The sequence below is a fragment of the Dicentrarchus labrax genome, unplaced genomic scaffold, assembly GCF_905237075.1.
Source record: "Dicentrarchus labrax unplaced genomic scaffold, dlabrax2021, whole genome shotgun sequence".
NCBI classification, from domain to species: domain Eukaryota; kingdom Metazoa; phylum Chordata; class Actinopteri; family Moronidae; genus Dicentrarchus; species Dicentrarchus labrax.
In genome coordinates this window covers 5,743,470-5,766,096 of record NW_026136724.1, presented here as the reverse complement: position 1 = coordinate 5,766,096, position 22,627 = coordinate 5,743,470, and the positions used below count along the sequence as shown (strand labels likewise).

The following is a 22,627-nucleotide window of genomic DNA, read 5'->3' as shown; positions in this document are numbered from 1 at the left end:
GAAGTCCCCCATAGTCTATTTATCCTAAAATCTATCCAGCACATTATACTGACACTGCTGAAGGCATCTGTACTCAATCCATCAATCCAGACAAACATTTATTAACACCGTTATCTACAGCCACACTAGGGTACTGTAGTGTAGTAGTGTCTCATCAAAGACCACCCTGAGTCACCTCTGCTGGGTGGAAACATTCAAAAAGATGGCATGAATGATTTTTCAAATGCTCCTTTTGTTTTTAAAAATTAAGAACTACAGAACAACAAGAGCTAAACCGTGATGCTTTCGTTTCACGGTTGTTTTGTTTATCACAACTTGTTGCCAACTGCAAAACAAAGGAGAGGCCTTGAGTCAAAAAACATGCAGACAATTCAGTCTTTTAAATAAATTCCCAATAAACTCTCAGGGGCCACAAGATCTGCATCGACAGTCAAATAGGCTGCAGCTTCTCCTCTCTGTAAACAATCGGCCTTTTAACTAGACAAACTTATTCCATTAAAAGTTTTAAATCACCACAACGTTAAGACTGCAGATATATTGGAACCATTGCGGGTAATGGAGGGAATCGCTCTCTTTCTAATACAGCACTACATCACTGCACAGTTAAGATCTGTGGGTCACCTTTGCGATCTCTTCTTACATTACATCACTTCTACGTTACTTTATTTCTAACGTAGCTTTGTGTTGACAAATTTATGGTGCACCAAAATATAATCCTTATACTGAAAATACATAATTTCAGGTAGAAATGCCTTTAAATCTCATAGCAGCCTTACAGTGTCACCCTAGTGTGAGTCACCAACATGCCATAGCTATTTCCCTGGAGTCTTAAAAAACCCCCACCAAGAATAAAATTGAGCACTGCATGGACAATACACATGCATTCTTCACATGTGACCTCTTTAGCACATGCATTATACACTAGGGAGGGATATAAATGTCTTATGTCACCTTTGTGTGACTTTAAGGTGAGTCATCGTTATGGAATCACCGTTTCCCATAAATCACATACAGTCAGACTGGCATATAATGAATGCAAGTCTTGCAAGTCTTTTTTTTAAAGATTTTGTAGATAGAAACATGAAGAAAGAGAAAGGAATGATGTACAATAAAGGTTCTCCGCTGCTCCCCGAACTGTGGAGGTTACAGTAGGATTTTTACCTAATAATTTAATTTTTTCTCTCCTCTATAACAAGCAGAATATATATAGAACATTTGACTAATAGAGGAAAGTTAGGGGCTGTATAACAATTATTATTGGGGTGAGGGAGGTCATAAAATGGAGAGAGTTATAAGTTATGTTATGTATGTTATTTTTCGCTGTTTCATGTTAACCTTCCCCTGTCGATGTATCATGTAATGGTTTTAGTGACTGTCAGTCAGCCATCTGATGTTATACATGTCAGGGCTCAGCGTCATCTGAAGCAAATTGTTTCTTGGTGTTTGTTTTATTGTATAAGATCTAGAATAAAAATGCTGTTACATTTTAAGTCTAAGAGGAGAGGGTAAGTTTATATTTAAAACACAAGCTTCAGCCTAATAATTTTCATACTGACCCTTAACTCACATACAAAAAAAAAAAATATGGCAGGTATTGAGGCTTTAAGTGACCCGTGTGAGCTGATCTAGAACTTGACCATATGGGACCTGCCATGAGTCAGGGGGAAAGAAAGGCAGGTCTGACCTCACCCAGCATTACCACGTCAGCCTTGTCACCCTTGGGTCCAACCTGATGAGTCCAGGTCCAGGATCACCTATGGGAGCTGGGTCATGTCCAGTGTGTCTTCTGCTGTCTGTCTGTGTGAGTGCGTGTGTGTGTGTTTCTGTCACTGTCATTTCTGTAGTCATAACTAGAGGATGGACCTTGCGGCACCTTGAACGTCTTTAATCAAGTTGAATCTCTTCTATATTTTAATATCTTGTGAATTATTATTCAACAGTTGCTGCTGGTGCTTCCTCATAAAGAATTCACAAAGTGGTTCATTAGTCTCATCTACAAGGTTTCAACACATCAGTATTCCAATTTACATATGGACATTCATGTGTATATTATGGTGAAAGCTAACAAAGAATTTCAACTTACATAGTTTAAATAGACAGTTTGGGAAACATGCTAATTTACTTTCTTGCCAAGAGTTAGATGAGAAGATCAACACCAAGAATGGAACAAGGGGATGCGGCTAGCCTGGCTATGTCAATAGGCACCTCTGAAACCTACAAATTAACATAATATCTTGTTTATATACTTTTTTTTTAACCTTAGGACAGGACCACACAAGCTGTTTCCTGCCTTTATGCTAAGCTAAGCTAACATGCTGCTGGTTGGAGCTTCAGAGTTAGCATACCACTGTAAGTGGAGTAATATTCTGGCAAGTGCTAAATTGTATTTGAAATACAAAAAATTCTAATTTGTGTATTGGAACTAGTTCCTTTGTGCTTATTGCTTACAGAGGTTCATTTCTGGTGGCTCACACTGCAGAACATAATGAAGAGGCTTCTAGAGGCTACCTATTTTAAATATGGCGTCGTTTATATGCAGATTTTGTGATAGTATCTCACAATGAATGTGTTTATAATCCTCCACTAAGACCCTGAGAGCCACTGTCTTTCACCTCTCAGTCTTAGCAGATGAATAACCTGCCCCTGGCAGACAGAGCTGTGCTTCACAGTCAGAGGGGCATATGGCCCAAAGATCTTCTTGCTGAGAGTCGGGAAAACATGCCAGAACACAATATACTACAGCAAACGTAAACTTAACACAAAGAGAGTCAGCCGTGATCCAAATGATCAGATATAGTCAAAACAAATGATACTAGACAACCTGATATCTAATATAGAGTGAAACACTGGTCAGTTTGTTAGGCATTTAGGGAGATTAATCAGGGGCTATTTAAACATGAACAGTACAAAAGCAATTCACACATTCATCTAAGGTTGAACTCAGATCAAAATGGATGCATGATCAACTGAGAGACTCATATAGCAAGTGAATCAGCACCTGTGGACATTTGAGGTATAGGAGGGGAAATATACCTTTGTTTATTTGAGTGGAGACATCTTCAGCAGTGTGACAGCCGTTCTGGACCCCAAACTCAAATTCAGAAAGTCAAAGTAGGGCAGGATGTCTTTTTATTTCATCACTGCCCATTCCGTAACTACTTGACTTCACTTATTAATTCAGTGAGTACAGTAATTAATGAGGATATCAGGCTTCACCCTGGAGGAAATTAAGAGAAATATTCAGATGAATGATGAATAGAAAGAGCAGCATCCAGAATGGAAGACACAGCTGAATCAGTGCCAGAGAATAAGAAATCATAGGAAAACTTAGCTTCCAAAAAAAATGAAACTTTCCCATGAGATCCCTGAAATGAGTAGATGGGTAATTAGCGTCTGTTTGTGTGGGCTGCAATTTTTCGCAAGGAAATATATCTGCATGCAAGCACCTGCACCAGTGAGGACACACATTTGCATTAACATGCGCACACACAAGAGCCAGGCACAGCTGGGTACTCAAATCAGTGATAAAACTTCTCCCAATTACCATCACAGTTTGCTAAGTTTAGTCTGTGTGCCAGCGTGCTCTTCATTAAGGTGCAAAGACTGAAGAAAAGACAAGAGAGACTGACAAGTGCCAGAAAAACTTGAGAGAAACAGCTAGAAAACAGAGACGTTGAGGTGCTGCAGTTTCAGGTGCAACTTGAGATGGGATATTTTCTTCCTAAGTGGCGCCCGCGGCAGACAGGAACTACACAGAAACTTATATAACAACTAGCTTTGTCATTGATGGCAAAAAACCTTCTCCTCCAAATCTCCTCACTGCTTACGGCAGCACTGACGAGCCGCGCAGCCTCACAACGACTGTCTGAGGAGTGACAGCCAGGATCCTGCTGCTCAGCAACACACACACGCATATGCTGAAATCTGCACACACACACACACACACACACACACACACACACACACACACACACACACACACACACACACACACACACACACACACACACACACTTCAAATGTATTCCAGGACAAGCACACAAACAACATCTCTTTTTGTCAAGCATGGACAACGCAACCACAACACAGCACACATTCACACACACAAACTTGTCTCCGATCCCCCAAAGCTTCAAATAACAAAAAAAAAACGCAGAGCCAGCTGCCATAGTCCGGCCCTCAGACAAGAGGGTAAGCGAGAAAGAGAGAGAGTGCCCCCCCCCCACACACACACACAGGAGACACGAGGATGCTAAAAGTGAGGGCCTGTTACTTATTCATGTCTCTGCTGAGAACGGGAAGCCTGTCGGTGTCAAAACACTCTTTTCTTGACAGTAAAGCCACGAGCATGCGCTCATCTATGTTGCATGACAGGAGGGTATTTTTAGAGAGGGGCTTTTAGCCAAGGCTGAATTTGCCATTGTTTTAAAATGGACTGATCAGAAGGCGGATCTGAGCTTCTGTTGTTCAGCTGCTCTGGGGCAGATGGTTAGTTTTAGAAAATGTATTCTTAACCTTACTGCACCAATGACAGAACCATATGGAATATTATCACTGGAGCAGTTTGGAAGAAGGTAGGCACTTTCAAAAAATACTTGGCAGGTGATTGGATGAACCATCTATCATGTACGAACTTCAGATCAATACACCATATACCTGTGTTCTTTGCACAAATCAAAAAGATCACCAAAAGTAATTATGTGTCACACTTACGACCATGAATACTGGTTGTTAAAAGAATGGACTCTATATTGATGATAAAGGCACTTAAATTTACCTTGACTTTTTTTCCTCTACCTTCCAAGCAAACCACCTACAGAAACATAATGTGTCACTTCCTGTACAGCTGAGCATTTTACCGAGTGACATGGACACCCCGATCTGATCAAGAAATGGAGATCAGCGTGATGTAACACCACCTATAGTCACGTCAAGCACATATCTCGTGTACAGCTTACTGCGGCAAGCAGAAGCCCACACTGTTCTAGCCCCAGATGGTCTCAGTCACCTGCTGGCCGTGAGTCTCAATCTGATGAGTCATTTAGATGAATCTCCTCAGGGGCTGTGTTGTTTTGGGGTAAAGCTGCGATGGGCAGCAGCCAGGGGAGTCGTCATGGACGGAGAAAAGCATGAAGCATAATGAGCCTCATGGGAGCTCAGTTTATGTACACAGACAAATTCCCGCGTTCTACCTTCCAGGAACTCTCTGTTACTGCCAGTGTGCCGGCAGGACTGGAGAAGGGTTGCAAGTGTGTGTTTATGCTTGATTGAGGAGGTGCATTATAAAAAAGTGTGTGTGTGGTTATGTGTGAGTACTTTCCCTAATATTGGTCATAATTGAGAGGAAATCCAAGAAGTAGGGAGTTATATTAATGTTCAGTAATACTTTACAATACTTAAATATAAGTATAAATAAATGTATAAATACTTTTACAGATAGACAAATAATTTATCCCAAACTATACACTAACAGTCCAACTCAGTATACAGCTATATATCAATCAATCATGTGTAACACAAAGCCCTGTCTTCTACTTCTACAGACGTAGACACACCGTATCTCACACCAATATTTCCAAGGGCATGACTGCAGAAAATACTTAATATACATTTTACATTTACATTTACTTACTTAATTTACATCAATGCATAAAGTCAGACTGGTTGGTTGGTTTTGAAGAGATTCTTCTTTGATATTTCTGAAGTTCAACAATCAGGGACAAACATATTGTGCATGGAAGAAGACTTCAAAGACCTATTTCTCCACAGCAAACCATGGGCCACTTTAACTGTCTAAAGGCCAGTCTTAATTTTCCTCATAGATTAGTCTAGAGCAAAAAAAAGTTACCTGAACTACAACCACGCTAACATGGATCTAAGAAGCATGTTTCCATGGCATAATCAGGGAAACTTGTTGACTGGTGGCACTGACTGACAAAAAAAACAGCCACAGCCTCCCAGCCATCTGGGGATTGGTACGACGTTCAAGGTGGTTTTCATTTGAAAGAGACATTTCATTATGAGCAAACACAGAATTATTAACTACAACTTTATCAGAAATTCACTTCACCAAGTGAAGATGCACTATAACAGCCTATCTACAGCTTTTTTCCCCCTAAAATCAACCACTTACTGCACTGTTCCTTGTATTCCTCCAACACTTTCTCTTGGATAAAGGAGACAAAACAAAGCAGTTATTGAGCAGACTATGATGCTTCCTGGCAGTTACAGAAGCAGTAGAAAAATGTGCTGAAAGTGTTCACTTCTTATTCTGGTTAGTTTACAGTGCTCATAAAAAAAAGGCACATTTGATATTAGGCAGGAGACTCACTTACAGTCTGTGAATAAATGCTATGCTGGTGTTTGTCGTCCCTAGAATGCCAGCATGTGCATTTGAGGAGATGAAAAGTTCTTCAAAGTCAGCGAACATATTGTTTGAACTTGGGCCTTATCCACTACTCATTTCACTTAAAGCCAGGGGGTTATGTGGGAAAGAAGACGAATGCTTTGGGATAAAGAAGGAACCAATCATGGGAGGCAGATCCTGTCCTACGGAGGGAGCTAAAGCCGGGCTGAGGTGTGAGACCCGGTGAGCAATCGGCTTTGGAAATGAATTTCCCCCCTGAGCTTTGTCGTATGTCAGTGGGAAGTGACAGCTCAGCTTCTGACAATCACACATGATTGAGGGAGGCAGGGGAAGCATTAAAGGTGTGTGTACTTTTGTGTGTACATTCATACAGGTTTGTGAGGGAGAATGGAGGAAGGAAAGAAGGGAAAACAGGGTTCCAGAGTTCAGATTCTGATACAATTGGGAGTTTCTTGCCTGCAGGCATCTTAAGAGGAAGCAGGCATCAATATTTCCTCATCGCCCCAGAGGCCCAAAGGGTTAACACAGACTTTAGCTGAGAAAAGCTGCAATTCTTTTTTTTTTTAATTTATGTCTAAGCAAGGTGAGAGACACTTTAGGCAAAATATTCAAATACAGAGATAAAACACATGCAGGGTGAAGCTAAGACTTGGCAAATGGAAGAGACAGTTCACAGGGTTCATATTTATTCTTATCCTATCCATCCCTTTGCCTGAGTGTCAAAGTCTGACAGGCAGATCAGGCAGAGACTGACAGGGGGGCAGGTTAATCGCCTATTCTGAACCTCAGGTCAGCTCTAGCGTGTTTTGACGCTCGGTTGATCACAGATATAATCGGACTCGCCCCTGGCCGACTGGCTTGACTGTCTGTTGAGACCGTAACCCAGACAGAGCAGGATTGTCTGGGCTGTGAATGTATTGGATTATATAGATGAGCAGCAAAAACGAAGACACAGACTGGGCCGGAAGCAAAACATCATTCCTTCTAGTCGTACTGTTGAAATTGACCTTATTTAAGCCTGCACACTGAACACATGTACGTTTCCTTGAACTAAAGTCCCAACACAAAATAATCTTAATATTTAACAACATAATGTGGCTTTATGTGTATACTTTTCAGAGTTACTATAATTAGTTGAGCGCTGTCGGGTTGGCTTGGAGTGTCTTTAACAACACTTTACTAATCTAAAGCATTATAACAAAAGCCAGCTAATTCCTGAGAGCCATATCTGATTGCTTTTTCAAGCCTCCCACTCCTCTAAACACTGCCACTCATTAAAGTCTTGGCAGAAGTTTGAAGTTGCGACGCTAGGAAATGTCACTGCATCAGTCGATTCCCAGCAGCCTCTCTGAGGGCCTGTCATCACAATCTTAGCTTGACAGTTTTAAATCGATAGCACGCCTCTCCTTTTCACCTCATTTAGTCTTGGATGTCCCTGAAGTGTAGGGGGGTGGGGGGTACCGTGACAATCACCTCTGAAGGACGTATTTCCTACTTTTTACCTGAGGCTTTATGTTTTTTATATGAGCAGATTAGACATGTTTGGTGTAAAGCAGATACTGTACTTCTGCTGAAAGCTCTTCACCCATGTCAACTTTTCAGCACTGAATCATTTCCCCTCTCTCATATCTTGTTTTTGTACCAGCATAACCTTGTATCTTCAACTGAAAAAAGAAAAATACAACTAAATTTTTTCTTATCTACTGTTTCTTCTCCACCATATGAATAACATCAGACGCTCTGGTACTGACCCCTGTTCACCTCATGATTAGTTCTGTGTAATGTCAGTGCTTTAAAGCTATTTTTACAGAGATTAGCAGATATTCACAAAATCCTCTAGGGAAGTGAAGGGGGCAAAGGTTTTACATGGTGCAAGTTAGAAATATATAAAAAAAAAGCCATACAGAGTTCATGTCGTCATAGATTATCCTACTTCTGCTTGTTTTCATGCTAGCTATGTAGCAGTCACATAATGAATGCTTTATCGGGCAGTTACAACCACTCTAAGAGGAAATGTGTGCAGTTTGTGCTGGAAAGTCAATGCAACCTTTCTGCCATTCTTACCACAGCGCACTGCTTTTCTCACGCACATGCATCACCGGCTGCAGAGCACAGTCTGGTGGATTTGCCCTTGCAAACATCCACCTGGCTTCAGCTGAAAGTGAATGGCAACAAGCAAAGCCACTGAAGCTTACACAGTCGAACTTACAGCAGGGTGCTCTGGAGAGGAACAGGATCAGCAAAATGCCAAAAAACTCCAAACTGGAATGTGAAACGTAGATGTTGTATGCAAATGTGGGTATTTAACAATGTGCTTTCATGTATCCGGTGTGTGCTTGCATGAATCTCAAAACTGAGGAATCTCAAGTAGACCTGAGGTTTGCACCTGTATCAATCACACATCAGCGAAGCACGCAGCAACCGTATGATTGACAGACTCCATCCTTACCTGTCTATGTCGCCCTGCACCTCTTTGCTCCCTCTCTGGGATATTTCTCGAGAAGAAGCCACGTCTGAGCCTCGGCCTGCGTTCCGCGCATACAGATGAAGGCCGCCGTCTGTAAGGTACCTGTGAGAGGAGACTCAATTAGACGAAGTAGATGTCTGACCTTAGTTTGGCATAAAATGTTATTTTTAGTTATTTAGTATTTTTTTATGTTCTTGATTAAAAGCAACATATTATTTCAACTGAACCAGCAGAGAAAATACAGTGACTTCATTGATACTCTGATTAATGAGCACTGTTTAGACTGTGTGTGTTTTTTGTGAACTCATAAACACGACACTTGTTTAAATGAGTTTCTATATCTGTGTATGAGACAGTGAGTAAGTGGTAGGATTTGAGGCTTGAAAGCTATCAGACACGGCTGATAGGACATGGAGATCATTAGTGTTGAGCTAATTAAGACAATAATTCAGCTAATCACCTTTCCCTCCCGACGTGTTGTTACGTTTTCTGTTCCGACATGTCTTTAATCCTACGGATGCTTTACTCCATCACTGCTCGCTCAACTTCCCCTCACAGTCCGACCGGCCCCCAAAACTCTTTTTGGGGAAATCTGAAGTGCATGGATGCCCAGTGGGAGTGTGTGTTGGTGGGGGTGTGTGTGGAATGTGAATTTCTTTGTCAACACACCTCCCACTTGCTGAAGGCATTTACTGCTATTGAATGAAGGTCAGAAGCCCACACACACGTTGCGGTGATGTTTTGTGGGAGACACTGACTTATCTTCTTTCACTCAGGTAATCTGTCAGTGTATTGAGGTGCCCTCAAGGTTGCCTGGAAATGTATTATTTGAGCCTTCCTTTTCATGGTATAGCAAACCTATGACAGCCTTGGTGGGCGTCAGCAGGCTATTTGTATTAATGTACACAGGAAGATAGGTAAGGCCTTGATGGCTGTATGAATAAACAGCTAACTGTGAATTTCAGAGACCCAGCATGCGTTGCGATGTTGAATGGAAATGATCCTTCACAAAACCTTTGAAGTATCTTAAGTAGTATAAATGATGTAAAAGGCCAATCTATATTAAGGCTGTCTTCTGCTTCAGCTTACAAGTCTCACAAAATGTCATGAACATGAGCTGGTTTTAAATGTGTTCAGTGCATAAAAAGGCACGTTTCTATCCCATAAAGATCGCATGTAAGAGATAACTGGAACTTCTGGTGTTCTTTCACACTCAGCACAGTAAAAACCAACCATACCAAATGCTTGTGGGTGTCTAAAGCAAACACCAGTCTTAAATGAGTTTTAGGTAGATTTCTAAAACCTAACTATTAGCCAAAGGGTCCACATGGAATTGGTATTTCGTTCTGCTCTGTGGTCCAAGAATATAGTTTGAATATTTTTCATTTCAGTTCATGGCTGTTTCACAAATAAATTCTCTGACTGACAGTTGGTGGCACATAGCAAAACGCTAACATAGAACAAGACTACTAGCAAGCAAAAGTGCATGTAAACGATTTAAAGGGACATTGTGTAGGAATTTCTCCCATCTAGCGGTCAAATTGTATTTTGCAATCAAATGAATAGTGCTCTGTAGTGCCTCGCGTTTTCAAATGCGTATTGCAACATGGTAGCTGTTATGTACCAAGAAGCCTACCTGTCGAGGAGAAAGCAGGCAACTTCAGCGTCCCTTTGAAAGTCTTTCTCCTTCATTATCTCTTTCCACCTGGGAAAAGCTACCCCGATTATTACCATCGTTTTTTGTATTTGCCGGTCACGTTGCCTTTTTAATTCCCTTTTTCGCTTTTTTGGCGACGAGGATTCCTTCTCCTGTGGCTCGGCATAAGTATGATCCTCCATTATGAACTAAAGTGCAGTGCAGACTTTCAAATGTGCCGGGGCAGTGACAAGCGCCTCTCACTGATCTCCTTCTCTGTTATAGCTGGTTTCAGTCACGTGACGCTGGCTCTGAACGAAAAAGCGTTGTGGATTAGCTAGACAGGTAGGCTAGTGCTTAATGTCCCTCTCGGCGATTATAGTTTTTCCAAATGGCGGAACGACATGGAAGCCTCCATGGACTTGCCCGTCCAATGTATATACAGATAAGAAATTCTTCGCTTACAAGGATAAGTCAGATCATTGGCAGAGGTAATTTTACACCAATGAGGACACATTTATGATTGAAGACATTGATTTTAGCTAATAAAATACTTAAAACACTACACAATGTCCCTTTAAAATATTCACAAAAATCGTCCTTGCAAATGGAGGACATGCACTAAACATGTTTGTTAGGCCTCAGGAATACACAAAATTTATTTTGGTGAGTAACATTGAATGTAAAGATAACTTAATTTAACAGGAAACCTTTAACACAGGGTAAGACTATTTTCAGGCATGATCAGCTGAGAAACACAAATTGCTGATTTCAGTGAATATACCTATAATTTATGTGGCCAAATTATTGATTAGACATTTAAAGCAGGAACTCGTAATTAGTCAGTGCATCAGAGGAAGCCATCATGCTTAGCACTAGTCATCCTACCCGCTGGTGAGCTCATCCATCCGTCCGTTCTTCCCTAGGATGTCCCCATCACTCATGTACCCTGCCACCTCCATCTGCTTCCCTCCTTCCAGCCCTCCTCCTCCCTTCTCCCCCTGCTCCGCCCCCCTCGCCCCTGCTGCCGCCGCTGCTCGCCTCAGGGGGGTGCTGAACACAAACCTGGAGGGGTCCGAGTGCCCGCTGTAGCGCCCTGTGGTGGTGCCAGCACTCGTCGTGGTCGCCCTGGGAGCAGCGTAGCTGCTGGGCATTGAGGGGGCATCGCCTGCCTGAAGACGCGGGGTTTGTGATTGGCCCAGGCGCCAGGCCATGGGGGAGGAGCGTGTGGTGAGGGCTGGTAGACTCCGCCCATTGACCTCAGTGGTTACTGTGGTGTCGAAGGTTGTTTCTAGAGTACTGTAGAGACACAGGTGTAGAGAGAGAAAATAAGGGAATTAATTCTGACTCTTGATACAGCAAAAACTGATCAGCGTGGTATTTTCCGACAGTTGCTAACCCTTCTTAAAGGCTCAGTAAAGGGTCTTGGGAAAAGTGCCTCTAATGGACCAAAATCTCAAGACACTGAAGCCATCATATTGAATGCACTCCTGTGTGAAGGGCAAATCATTCAGGTGAAAAGATCAGTCATATTTTACATCAGTTGAGTGCCACTCAAGTCACACACGGCTCCTTCTAACATTGCTTATATGTGTGTGTGTGACCTTCCTAAAGTGCTGTTTCTTCCAGTGTGTTAACTTGTGAAGGCTCCCATGAGAACATATGTCAGACCATCATGGTACATCACAGAGTTGGGGAGAGAGAGAGAGAGAGAGGGAGGGGTTGCTAACAAAAAGTAAATCTGAAATAAAATCTGAAACAGGGGCATTGGCACCAGAAATAAATAAACCCCCAGAATGTCAGAAAAAAGTTCATGTAACATTAAACAAAAACTGCTAAAATACAATGAGATTCACTTAGGAACATACAACAAAAAAAACTGACAACAACCCTCACAAAATCTTTAAATCAGGTTTTCTAAATTCTTATATCACCATTAGCAAATAAACAGTCAAGTGAAAATGCGTCTAGAGGAAGAGAGATCTTGTGTAGGAGAGAGAAATGTGTCAGTGTGAGAACAAGTGAAATGTTAGCAAATAAAAGGAACCAAGACGAGGAATGAAACCTGATGGAGGGAGACAAAGAAGACTGACTCACTATCCTGACTATTCACCATTAGCCCTGGAACAACCACTGCAGCCTATTTCTTTCTCTAATGATGTGAATGAAGGATCTGAACATGTCAGCTACTGTACAGCACACACCTCTCATCTTCACACATCTCATCAAATGAGGCCTTGCTAGATTTTTTTTTTTTTAAACAAAAAAAAGCAAAAATCTCTAATAGATTCTTCAAATTTGCAACAGCATGATAGACGCGTAGCGAGTGAGCTAACAGTAATAATATATTCATGGCCACACACAGACCAGACCCTGCAACTTGATGTATCTGTGCACAGAGAGCAGAGCATGGCAACTGCAGCAGTGGCACCTAGCTTGAGCTCTCTCTGCTGGGAAAAAGAGTGCACTACATTCACACAATGACGGACAGAACAAACCTGACACACAACCACACAGCTGCTCTGATTTGTGTCTTTTAAGGATAAGTTGCTAATGTGTATTCTAGTCACAAACATCCCTGTGTAAACAAAATAATGGCGTCTTGTGTTGTATATAATATCCCTGTATATTGCCATGGAAACTAGACTATATAGACATAACAAGACATATAGCAAAAATGGAGACAGAATTTAGGCTTTACATCTGCTTGCTGGCACGGATGCTAAATATAAAATATCATATCATATTTAGAGATAGAGAAGGATAAGATGCTTGTATGGTAATACAACACTTCATGTGTGCTAGTACTCTACTACTTGATTTACAGATGCGGCCAACACAAAAACACACAATTCACTGCACAACTGCTGTAATATGCTTTTGAACAGAAATGTATCTGATGATGCAGCTGAAGTGGACGGTAGTTGGATGTGTGGGATGAGATGCCTGCCTCTGCATGCTGGCCTTCATTAGGTGACAAAAGCAATGGCATCTTAAAGCAGTGTCTCACACATAGCAGTGAGAGAGGTGTGACATCAGCCTTGTGTGTGTGTGTGTGTGTTGGGTGAGAAAGGGCAGAACACTGCACCCCTGTGATGCCAAGGGCCGACATGAGAGGGACAGTGATGCCAGCCATATTCACAACACATCTCCGTCAACACCTCCTGAGATTAACACACACACACACGTGCACAAAGACACACACAGTGCCATGTCAGAGTGCAGTCAAGCCGAATGAAACAAACAAACACATTTTTAAAAAACCCAGCTACTTATCTGACAAGCAATCTCAGCTGAATATGGAAATACGGATATCAATTTGCCACGGCATAGAAATCAAAATCATTTAACCATTCGTACACAATGTAGCTTGCTAAATCAGCTTATCTTTATCTCCAGGCAGCAGAGAGAAAAAAAGACTGATAAACTGAGGGAGACTGTGTGTGTGTGTGTGTGTGTGTGTGTGTGTGTGTGTGTGTGTGTGTGTGTGTGTGTGTGTGTGTGTAGGTGTTGAGATAAATGAGCATGCAAACTGAAGGATATGGCTGAGCAGCAAGTACAGTAAAGGTGCTGAGATGTTTCACACATCTTACCTACCACATGTGAACACACAGGTTCAATTAAAAAACACGATATAATGCATTCTAAAATGTATGATACATCAACATATAATTATGAAATGAACTGTGATCACATACGTATAATTACCAAGAATCATTGGTAGTCTCACAATAATATTGTGAATGTCATTATTTCTCAAAATTAAGACCACATTTCCCATAAACCCTACTGCTTTTTGAGGATCTTTGCTTCATCATACTATCTGGTATAAAGCAGAACAAAAAAACTAAATAAATCTTAACAGAGGGAGACTACATTGTGTTTAGCCAGGAGCTCAGCAGGAGAAGAATCCATGTTGACAGCAGGGGATTGGTTATTGCTGAGCAATGCTTAATATAAATACACTGAACTTTCTCTCACTGCTGCTAATGAGGTCTGAGGGTTTAACAGTTAAACATGAATTTCTTGCAGAGGTTCATTCACTGATCTGGGTAAAGATGTAATTCTGCAGCACCGCTTCAAAGGCTCTCCACATTATGTCATGTGCAATAGTCTCCTGCAGTATTTAGCAGTTCTTTTTCCTTTCTTGTAACCATACAGTATAGTTCTGTTACTCATAACCATAGATCCCATTTTAATACACACACAGAACAAATCACATTCATCCCTGTATGGGAAGCTGGTATGAACCTGAATGCACTCTGCATCATAAACTGAGAGTTACTGTAAATATCAACAAACACAGTAAATGGCTGTATCCAAAATCTCTCCCTTGTTTACTTATTTACAACTCTATACATGATACACGTGAATCTTGACTCCATAGTGAACAGTAAACTGAGCTTTCGGGTACTTACAGCAAGAATCATCATTTTACAGCATGGTTGCACAACGGTAATTCTCACATCACACTGCAATGTGGAATAACAGAAATATAAACTATATAGTGTGTTATATATTTTGTGTTAGCCATTAGGGAGTGATTTTTGACACAGGATTATATTCTACTGAGTTTTATTAGTTTATATATTAAACATGAAGACCCAATTTTCAATCATTAAAAAAGTTTTTCTTTTGTTAGCCTAAACGTTGACATAAATTGGTGTAAAGGACAAACTTAGTAAGCTGTATTTGGCAAGATGTCAGTTAGGGGTGTTACAATATGCAGACTATGATAACCGTGATATTTAAAAGATTAGATGTTGATATCATATATAATACACATATGATAATATTGTGTAAATAATCAAGCATCACATAATTTGAGTGTAGTTCATTTGCCAAAAAAAAAAAAAAAAAAACAATGATTTTGAATTACAACCGTTCTTTTCAGCTTTTCTATAGTTATCGCGCTAATATTGTTATCATGAAGTCTTTTGGCCACAATAATCGTGTTCTGATATTGTGAAAGCCCACATTTTTCTGTAACTGTAAACTGTACCTATTCAACACTCTGCAAGTTGTCAGTTGTAGGTAGAGATCTGGTTTCATGACCTGAAGAATCTACAATATTAAGATTTTAAAATGGTTGTGTAATAAGTTAGAAAAAACTTCCAAAAAATTTCCATTTTTGAGTAAGATGCATGTTAATATAAACTATTTTACAAGGAGAATAAATAGAGAAAGAAGTATTGTTATGTAGCTAAGTTAAATGTCATCACTGGATATTTCACAACAATAAAGTATTTCAGACTCATAGAACCTACGGTATATATCCAATTTATACACTTTGTAACTTCGTAACTCATGCTTGGTGGGTTACACTTTTAATGCTCTCCAGCGTTTTAGCGCGGACAGTACTGGCATTTGATCCAACATTCCCACTGCCTTGTTTGGTATGCATGTCTCTATGTGGGTCTGAATCTGTATCAATATGTGGTGCAGTATGAGGATGGCATTGGTACTGGCAGATGTTAAACCCTGCAATTCAGAGCAATTGGTTCTTCAATCTGGACCCTGAGAGAGGGTCCCCGCCTCACCGCCAACACAACCATCTTTCACACACACATACACACACACACACACACACACACACCAGTCAGAACGGCCAAGTCATTTTCTATCGCCCATCATAGACTGAAAACTCATCTTGTCAAGAATTGCCTCGTATTACCTTCCTGCAGCTGAATCGTGTCACTTCTCCACTCACTCTTACTTCCCTCACAAGAACATTGTCAGGGATTGAAAAGTGTCTCCGGCTTTGACCCCTCATTACTCTTAAGAACTTGTCATTTTGATGTTTTAGGACTTTCACTTTTTCACTCCTACTGTACGGTTGCAATCACTGAAAATCGCTTGGTACTGAAGCGTCAGCTAAACTAACATTTAAGAAGAAAAAAGTCTGTCTCGCTTCAGAATCCCGTACATGCTCATAAATAGGACCAAGGGCTATCTCCTCACTTCCAAAGCAATGAATAATTTAGCCAGCCCCGCTCTCTCTGTGTTCCTAATGTAAACACAAAATAAACAAACCCGACCGCGTGAAGCTATTATGCTCAAAATGTCATCCGGCGGTTGCTGAATCCCCATGGGACTAGACAGAGATCCCTCAGGCCCTAGCAGACCGGGAGACAAGACGAGGGGAGATTTCCCTTTACTGTTTGCTGTGCCAGGTTTGTCCTTGAAGTTCACAGCATTTCTTTACACATAGAGCTGCTACTTCTCCCTTCAAATGTCAATCAATACCATTTTTTATTGTCTGGCTAGAAAAAAAAAACACTGAAGGGAAATTAAGTGTTTTGATCAATACAGACCGTCTGTGGAAGCCCCAAAACGCATCTGGCTCTCAGAGGAACGTTGTGGGTGTGAGCTGAGCTGTCATAATGGCTGCAGCATCAAAGTAGCAAGGTCAGTCCAATGAGAAAGGGGCACGGTTTCAGGGCCCATGAAACTGTAGCTTAACCGCATACAGCTTTATCAGCCAGGTCAGTAATTTTAGGTAACATTAGCTGCCACCAGCTCCCAGGCAAGCTGCACCTCGCCGGGGACTGCTCTAAGTATTTCAGCTTCAGTCACTTGAGATTTCATAATGCATGTGGAACTTCTGGGAGCAAAGTGTTTATGGAGCAGGGAAATGTAGCAGAGAGACCCAGCACATAATGATGCAAAACTAATGGTGCAAAGAGCAGATATTGGTGAGTTACATAATCACCACAGTGGTATGTTTTATCTAACAAAGCAGTGAACTGAAGACTGTATAACAACAGGTGTACTTCTATCCTAAACCAAGCCAGCAGACCTGCTTTTCTAACCCACATTAATGCACAATGCCCAAACATGTTTTTCGCACTGGTCATGTGACAAGCAACAGCATCCAAATGTAACAGATGTCCCACATTTCACAGCAAACTCTAAGAGAAACTGTTTAATCAATTCTAATTTTGCTCCTTTTAATGCACCGAAGATGTGCCTGGTTTAGTCAATATTCCCATACACCTAATCTCCTCCATTAGTATAAAAAGAGCAAGCACAACCTAAATTACAGCAACAACCTTTCCATGTAAATGTGCAGCGGAGGAATGCGGAGCAGGTTGTGAGCAAAGGTCTGCGTGAGGCGTGGCCCTGTGGCTTTGTACTGTATGATGCGAGCAGGCAAACGGGGGAATGGGCTTTGCGGGGGGGACAAAGGACAACAAAGAAATTTAAAAATCCATTTAAAATTGAAAACTTATGAGGCGGCCTGGTGTTGTAAGGGTTGGGGTGCGGACCATGAATTGCAGAGTCCCTGGTTTGTGTCTGGTCAGGGACCTTTGATGCATGACGTGGCCCATCTCGATTACCTCTCTCAATACTGATAAAAGGCATAAAAATGACACCTAAATACTTTGATATCGAAAAAAGGGTGAATGGAAAACCTCTTGAATATGTAAAACTTCAAGCTATAACTCACTGATCAAAACTCAAACTCTGATCCCGCTTAAGATGAAATTTGAAAGAATCAATCACGCAAAGTCATTGGACATGTCCTCACAAATCTCCTTAAAACTTCTGCTCTTCTAATTCACTCAGTGTCACACAGAGCTAGGTTTTTTCGAGGTGAACACTTCTACCAGCACATATGGGAACAACTAATTTTGATGGCATAATGACGACAATGGTTTATTCTATCTGTGACAAGTAAAAAATAGTGTTGAGGAAAGAGGAAACCATGACGGTGGCTGTTGCTGTGCTAGTGGACAGCATTTTTCCTGCCTGTATGAACGGAGTATAAACAGTTACAGAGAGAGAATCCCAAAGAGAGAGACACAGCGACGAATATGACAGTCATGTCTGCTCGAGCGTAACAGTGATTAATTACTTAAGGTGCTTCAAAGCTTCATGGTGATTACAGCCATTTCTTATCCGGCAGAGAGATTAGGATGGCCTGGCCAGGCTTTTGTCATGGAGAGAATTGGTATGCGTACTCTGAGGCTATCCTTACATTCAGAAGATAAACATATTCAACAGCGGCGCACACTCAGAAGCCCACTCCCATATTTTTTCCATTAAATCTAATAGTTGATTTCAATGGTATTTCACCATATATGATGCTAATATGGATGCACAATGATGCATTTTGCACATATTTCACGCCGACTGTCCTTGAATGTCGTACGCATGTGAACGAGACTCGAAGTCTCCGACCAATCCCCGGCTCACACCCCAACCCTGTGGGTCCCATTGGATTAAATGTGGTGGTAAGACAATGGTATCGATCTTGCCTGGCCGAGACTCCTCTGAGTGAAGAGGTAGAAAACAAGCACACACATACATGCACACAGACTGCCATCTGTCATGGCTGTCGGCAGCCTGGCCACCATCTTCCACTGCAAATGGGGCAAAACACACAAAATAATAGACTGAGGGAGAAGGAGAGAGACAAGCAGGGAAGCAGTGCCTAGGGAGCTCATATAAACCAATGGCTATCATTTTGTCTTCGCCGGAGCCGCAGTCTCTATGCTGTTAGATTCCCGGTGTTGCCCGTGGCTCACAGATGGGACAGTCTTTTAAGGTGCTGGTTGTCCATCAACTCCAGAATGTCATTACATGTGTGGCAGCTGGTGAGGAAGGTGACGCCTGTTTTTAATTAAATCCAGGAAATGTGGACAAGATGGCATGGTAATGGAGGGAACATCATTAATAGTTGGAGACATATCTCCCTGTTGGATCAGTGTGATAAACTGCGTAGGGTGAGTCAGAGATATCAAAATCAAGAACTGCTTTTATTTTCCAAGGACAACGGATGCACAAGGAAACTGAATTGGATAACTGCTGCTGAGACATAAAACTGTGATCACAAAGGAAACTTTTCTTTTCTTTTTGGTTAGTTACATCGGTTTGGTCGTGACATGTGTGGGTCCTCTGTAAAGTGTGTGTCTTTTGTTTTGGCTATGACGCATGTTGAGGAAGTTAAACAGCTAAGCTTCAGACTTGCCACACTACAGCTCTCGGGTGAGACGGTTGCTTTGTTTTTCTTGCAAGAAGAATGCTAAGTTCTCCCTTCTTCTATTTAAAAAAAAACATTCAACCCACATTCTTTATATTTTCCATATTTGCTTGTTCGTGTTGAGGGTCACTAAAGTCTATACCAACCCGCAACTGACATCATTTTAACATCATCTGTGTTGTTTCCAGATGTCGCAGGTACCTATTTTCAGCCGACAAGCTCTAAAAAACAACATTACACTACACTACTGCCACTGTACAGTTTGTATACTGTACAGACTGTAAAGTCCCTTGAGGGAAAATTGTGATTTGTGATATCTGCCACTAGCTGGTGAACATAGTGGAGCATTTTGCAGCTACAGAGCCAGATATTTCCCTCAGGAGTTAGCAGAGACCAACACAGAGCCTAACAGAAAGTGAATATTGAACTTACATTCGGATGGTGGACACAAGCACGACTCTGAATGAAGGCTAATGTCTCTCTGTGCCTGCTGGATGTGTAAACAAGTTGTAGCTTACTAATATTTTCCGCACTTTGTAAGATAATATGTCAGTGTTGTGTTTAAAGCTTGTTGCATTGCCCCCAAGTGGCAAGAAAAAAACGATTTACAATGCTTTGAGTGATATTTTTTGGTAAAATAAGTCCTTTCTGCAATGAACAAAGAATACCCTTTCTAATATCCTATTCCCACTTTATCCAATCACAAGAGAGCACTCACTTACAGCACCTTTAATTAATGCAGGTTTAAGGTTAACAAGCTAATACTACTAGCTGGTAAAGGCTTGACTTACCTGTGCCTTTCAGTGACTTTATTTAAAGCCCTCATTTGTTTTTAATTGAGGAGACAAATCCAAACCAGCAATCCAACTTTTCTTATCCTGTTCAGTCAGAAAGTCAACTATAGCTGTGACTTTATCATAAGTCTCTTAAAACAGGTGTGTCTTAAAATAACTGCGGGAAGCCAAATCAGTTTGCATTTGATTTAGTTCTGAAACAGTGTCTGAGTGAAGTTGCAATGTGCCTGCAGTGAGCCAGGTGGGGGGGTTGAATCTTTGAAGCCAATCAGGCAAATGACGCAGTGGTGGTCAGGCATAACACACAATAACACTCATCCAATGCCAGTGAGAGTAGAAATAATAATAAAAAAAAAAGTTAACTACCTAAGAAGCAGATGGGAGCAGTTTTACATTTGGGTTGTGAGTTATAAATGATCCCATTTGAGGTGTTACATTACACTATTGTCTCAGTTATATAATGAAAGCGGCTGTGCAGAATAATTCACTTTAACCCTGAAACAAGTTATTTGGGTTAAATTTTAAAAGTATTTTAAAAATTCAGTTGCTGGAGCTTATTGAAAACGCCATAAATAAAACGCCACTACAGAAGCAGACTGACTGTAAGAACAAGGAAGCGATGGCATTACATTATGTTTTAGGGGTGAATTACAGAGTCTGCTCAATTTTGCATGTGCTGTAGCTACAGCCTTGACAGTTCAGTGAGCTTATGACTGCAGGGTTGATAGATTGAATCCAGGACTGCATGGGAAAATGTGGACAAGGGATATGAATGGGAAATCATCTAAAAGTCTAAGTCTTGTCATCTCTTTTGCAAGACACACATGGGCCAACAAATTCATTCTCTGCACTGCCTATCACTTTTCTTGAGAAAAACCAGACCAGAGTCGTTGAGCATTACCTGTAACTAATGGGCTGTACAATCTGTGTGCCTACCTGTGGGTGATCTGTGTCCCCCGTAGACTGGACATGGTCTCTTCCAGGTTCTGCCGCAGGTCAGCGATGTTCTTCACCGTCCTCATGCGTCTCGTCTCAGGATCCTCTCCTGGAGACACACATTTTAAATGATTTACCGAGATGTTTGGACCTGCATGCACACACACAGCAGTCACCTATACCCACAAAGGCTACACACGCACAAACACACAATATAAGAAGCGACTAGGACATCTGACATACAGCATTTTATTGGATGTCACTGGATGTCTTAGTGGGGAAACAGAATGACGACCGATCACCCTGACAGCCAGCACGAGTGCACATCCCTAAACCCAATGCTGACAATTGGGAGGCCAAACAATGAATCAGCCTGTCAGGCTGCACCACATGCAGTTCTTTTCATCTAAAAAGTGGATACATTATTTTACGCAGTACTGACATTTTTTCCTTCAGGCCAGCGCAGAAATGTCGTGCCATGACACCACGGGCTCTGTCAGTTAGTTCGGGACACAGTCGTGTGAAAGCAAACTCTGTCAGAGCTCCTGTGTTTCTCTGTCAGGCAAACGCTGCCACTTCAGCCCACCGTCTCCCCTACCCCGCCCTTCAGCAGCATACAGCTATGAATGCATGTCATATGTTTTATGTTCTCCTCAGTTTCCAGATGAAGCGCTTCTTTTACTCGGCCTATTCCGAAAGAGCTGCTGCTAGTAAGCACAGGGTGGGCAACATTTCATAACTGCGAGCTGTGGGTGCAGACCAAAGTATCTGCTTGTCTGCTCCAATTAAGCCTCTCTTTTAGCTTGTCAAGCTAGCGTGTATCCGCAGGCAGGTACCACAGAATAGGTAATTAACAAGTGGCATGAGACATAGAATGGATGCCAGTCACACACATGCTTTCCAGTTTTAAGGTGCTCTCAGAAGTAGTGTCTCTGTGGTACAGATGAATGAGCCGAGATCTCATACAACAAGGTGATAATGCTGCGTGATGGTAAGATGAGTGCTCTCACTACGTGCTGATTTCAGCGCTCTGAGCAGACATACGGGCAGAAAGCTACTGTGATTACAGTGAGTGGGGCAAATGGGGGCAGATGTGAGCAGTGGTAGGTTGAAGGTTTGAAGAGGCCCCCAGCGACTCCTGTGGCAGAGCTCAGTGCCAGAAGGAGAAAAAGGGGTTGAGGTGTTGATATGCAGGAGAATGAAGCAGGTTGGAAGTGAAAATAAGCAGAAAAGCTAAGCCAATTTTACCCTGGATGACAATTTGAGAGCTGACCTCAAGGCATTTTGATAAACTTTCAAGCAAAAATGCAAAAACTGCATACATTCTATTCAAATAAAAAGCCACAGGATGCAAGACTGTACTCTGCATTATGTCTCTGGTATTTCTACTCGTACTGTCTTTTCCCCCATGATGAAAAAAATGATTTGATTTGAACAGACT

The 22,627-nt window shown here is 41.6% G+C and overlaps 1 protein-coding gene across 13 annotated transcripts in view; it reads right to left on the bottom strand.

Annotated features, from left to right (window-relative positions):
* Window positions 1–22,627, bottom strand: part of nav3 (neuron navigator 3) — a 428,096-nt gene that overhangs the window by 50,385 nt on the left and 355,084 nt on the right. For 11 of the 13 annotated variants that reach the window (XM_051392318.1, XM_051392319.1, XM_051392315.1 and 8 more), the window contains 3 exons: window positions 21,187–21,295; window positions 11,359–11,769; window positions 8,817–8,936 (listed from right to left, as the gene is read on the bottom strand). In XM_051392318.1, coding sequence (XP_051248278.1) covers window positions 8,817–8,936; window positions 11,359–11,769; window positions 21,187–21,295 — 640 coding nt within the window. The remainder of the gene's footprint in view (window positions 1–8,816; window positions 8,937–11,358; window positions 11,770–21,186; window positions 21,296–22,627) is intronic. The other 2 variants (XM_051392316.1, XM_051392320.1) reach the window with 1 other exon arrangement.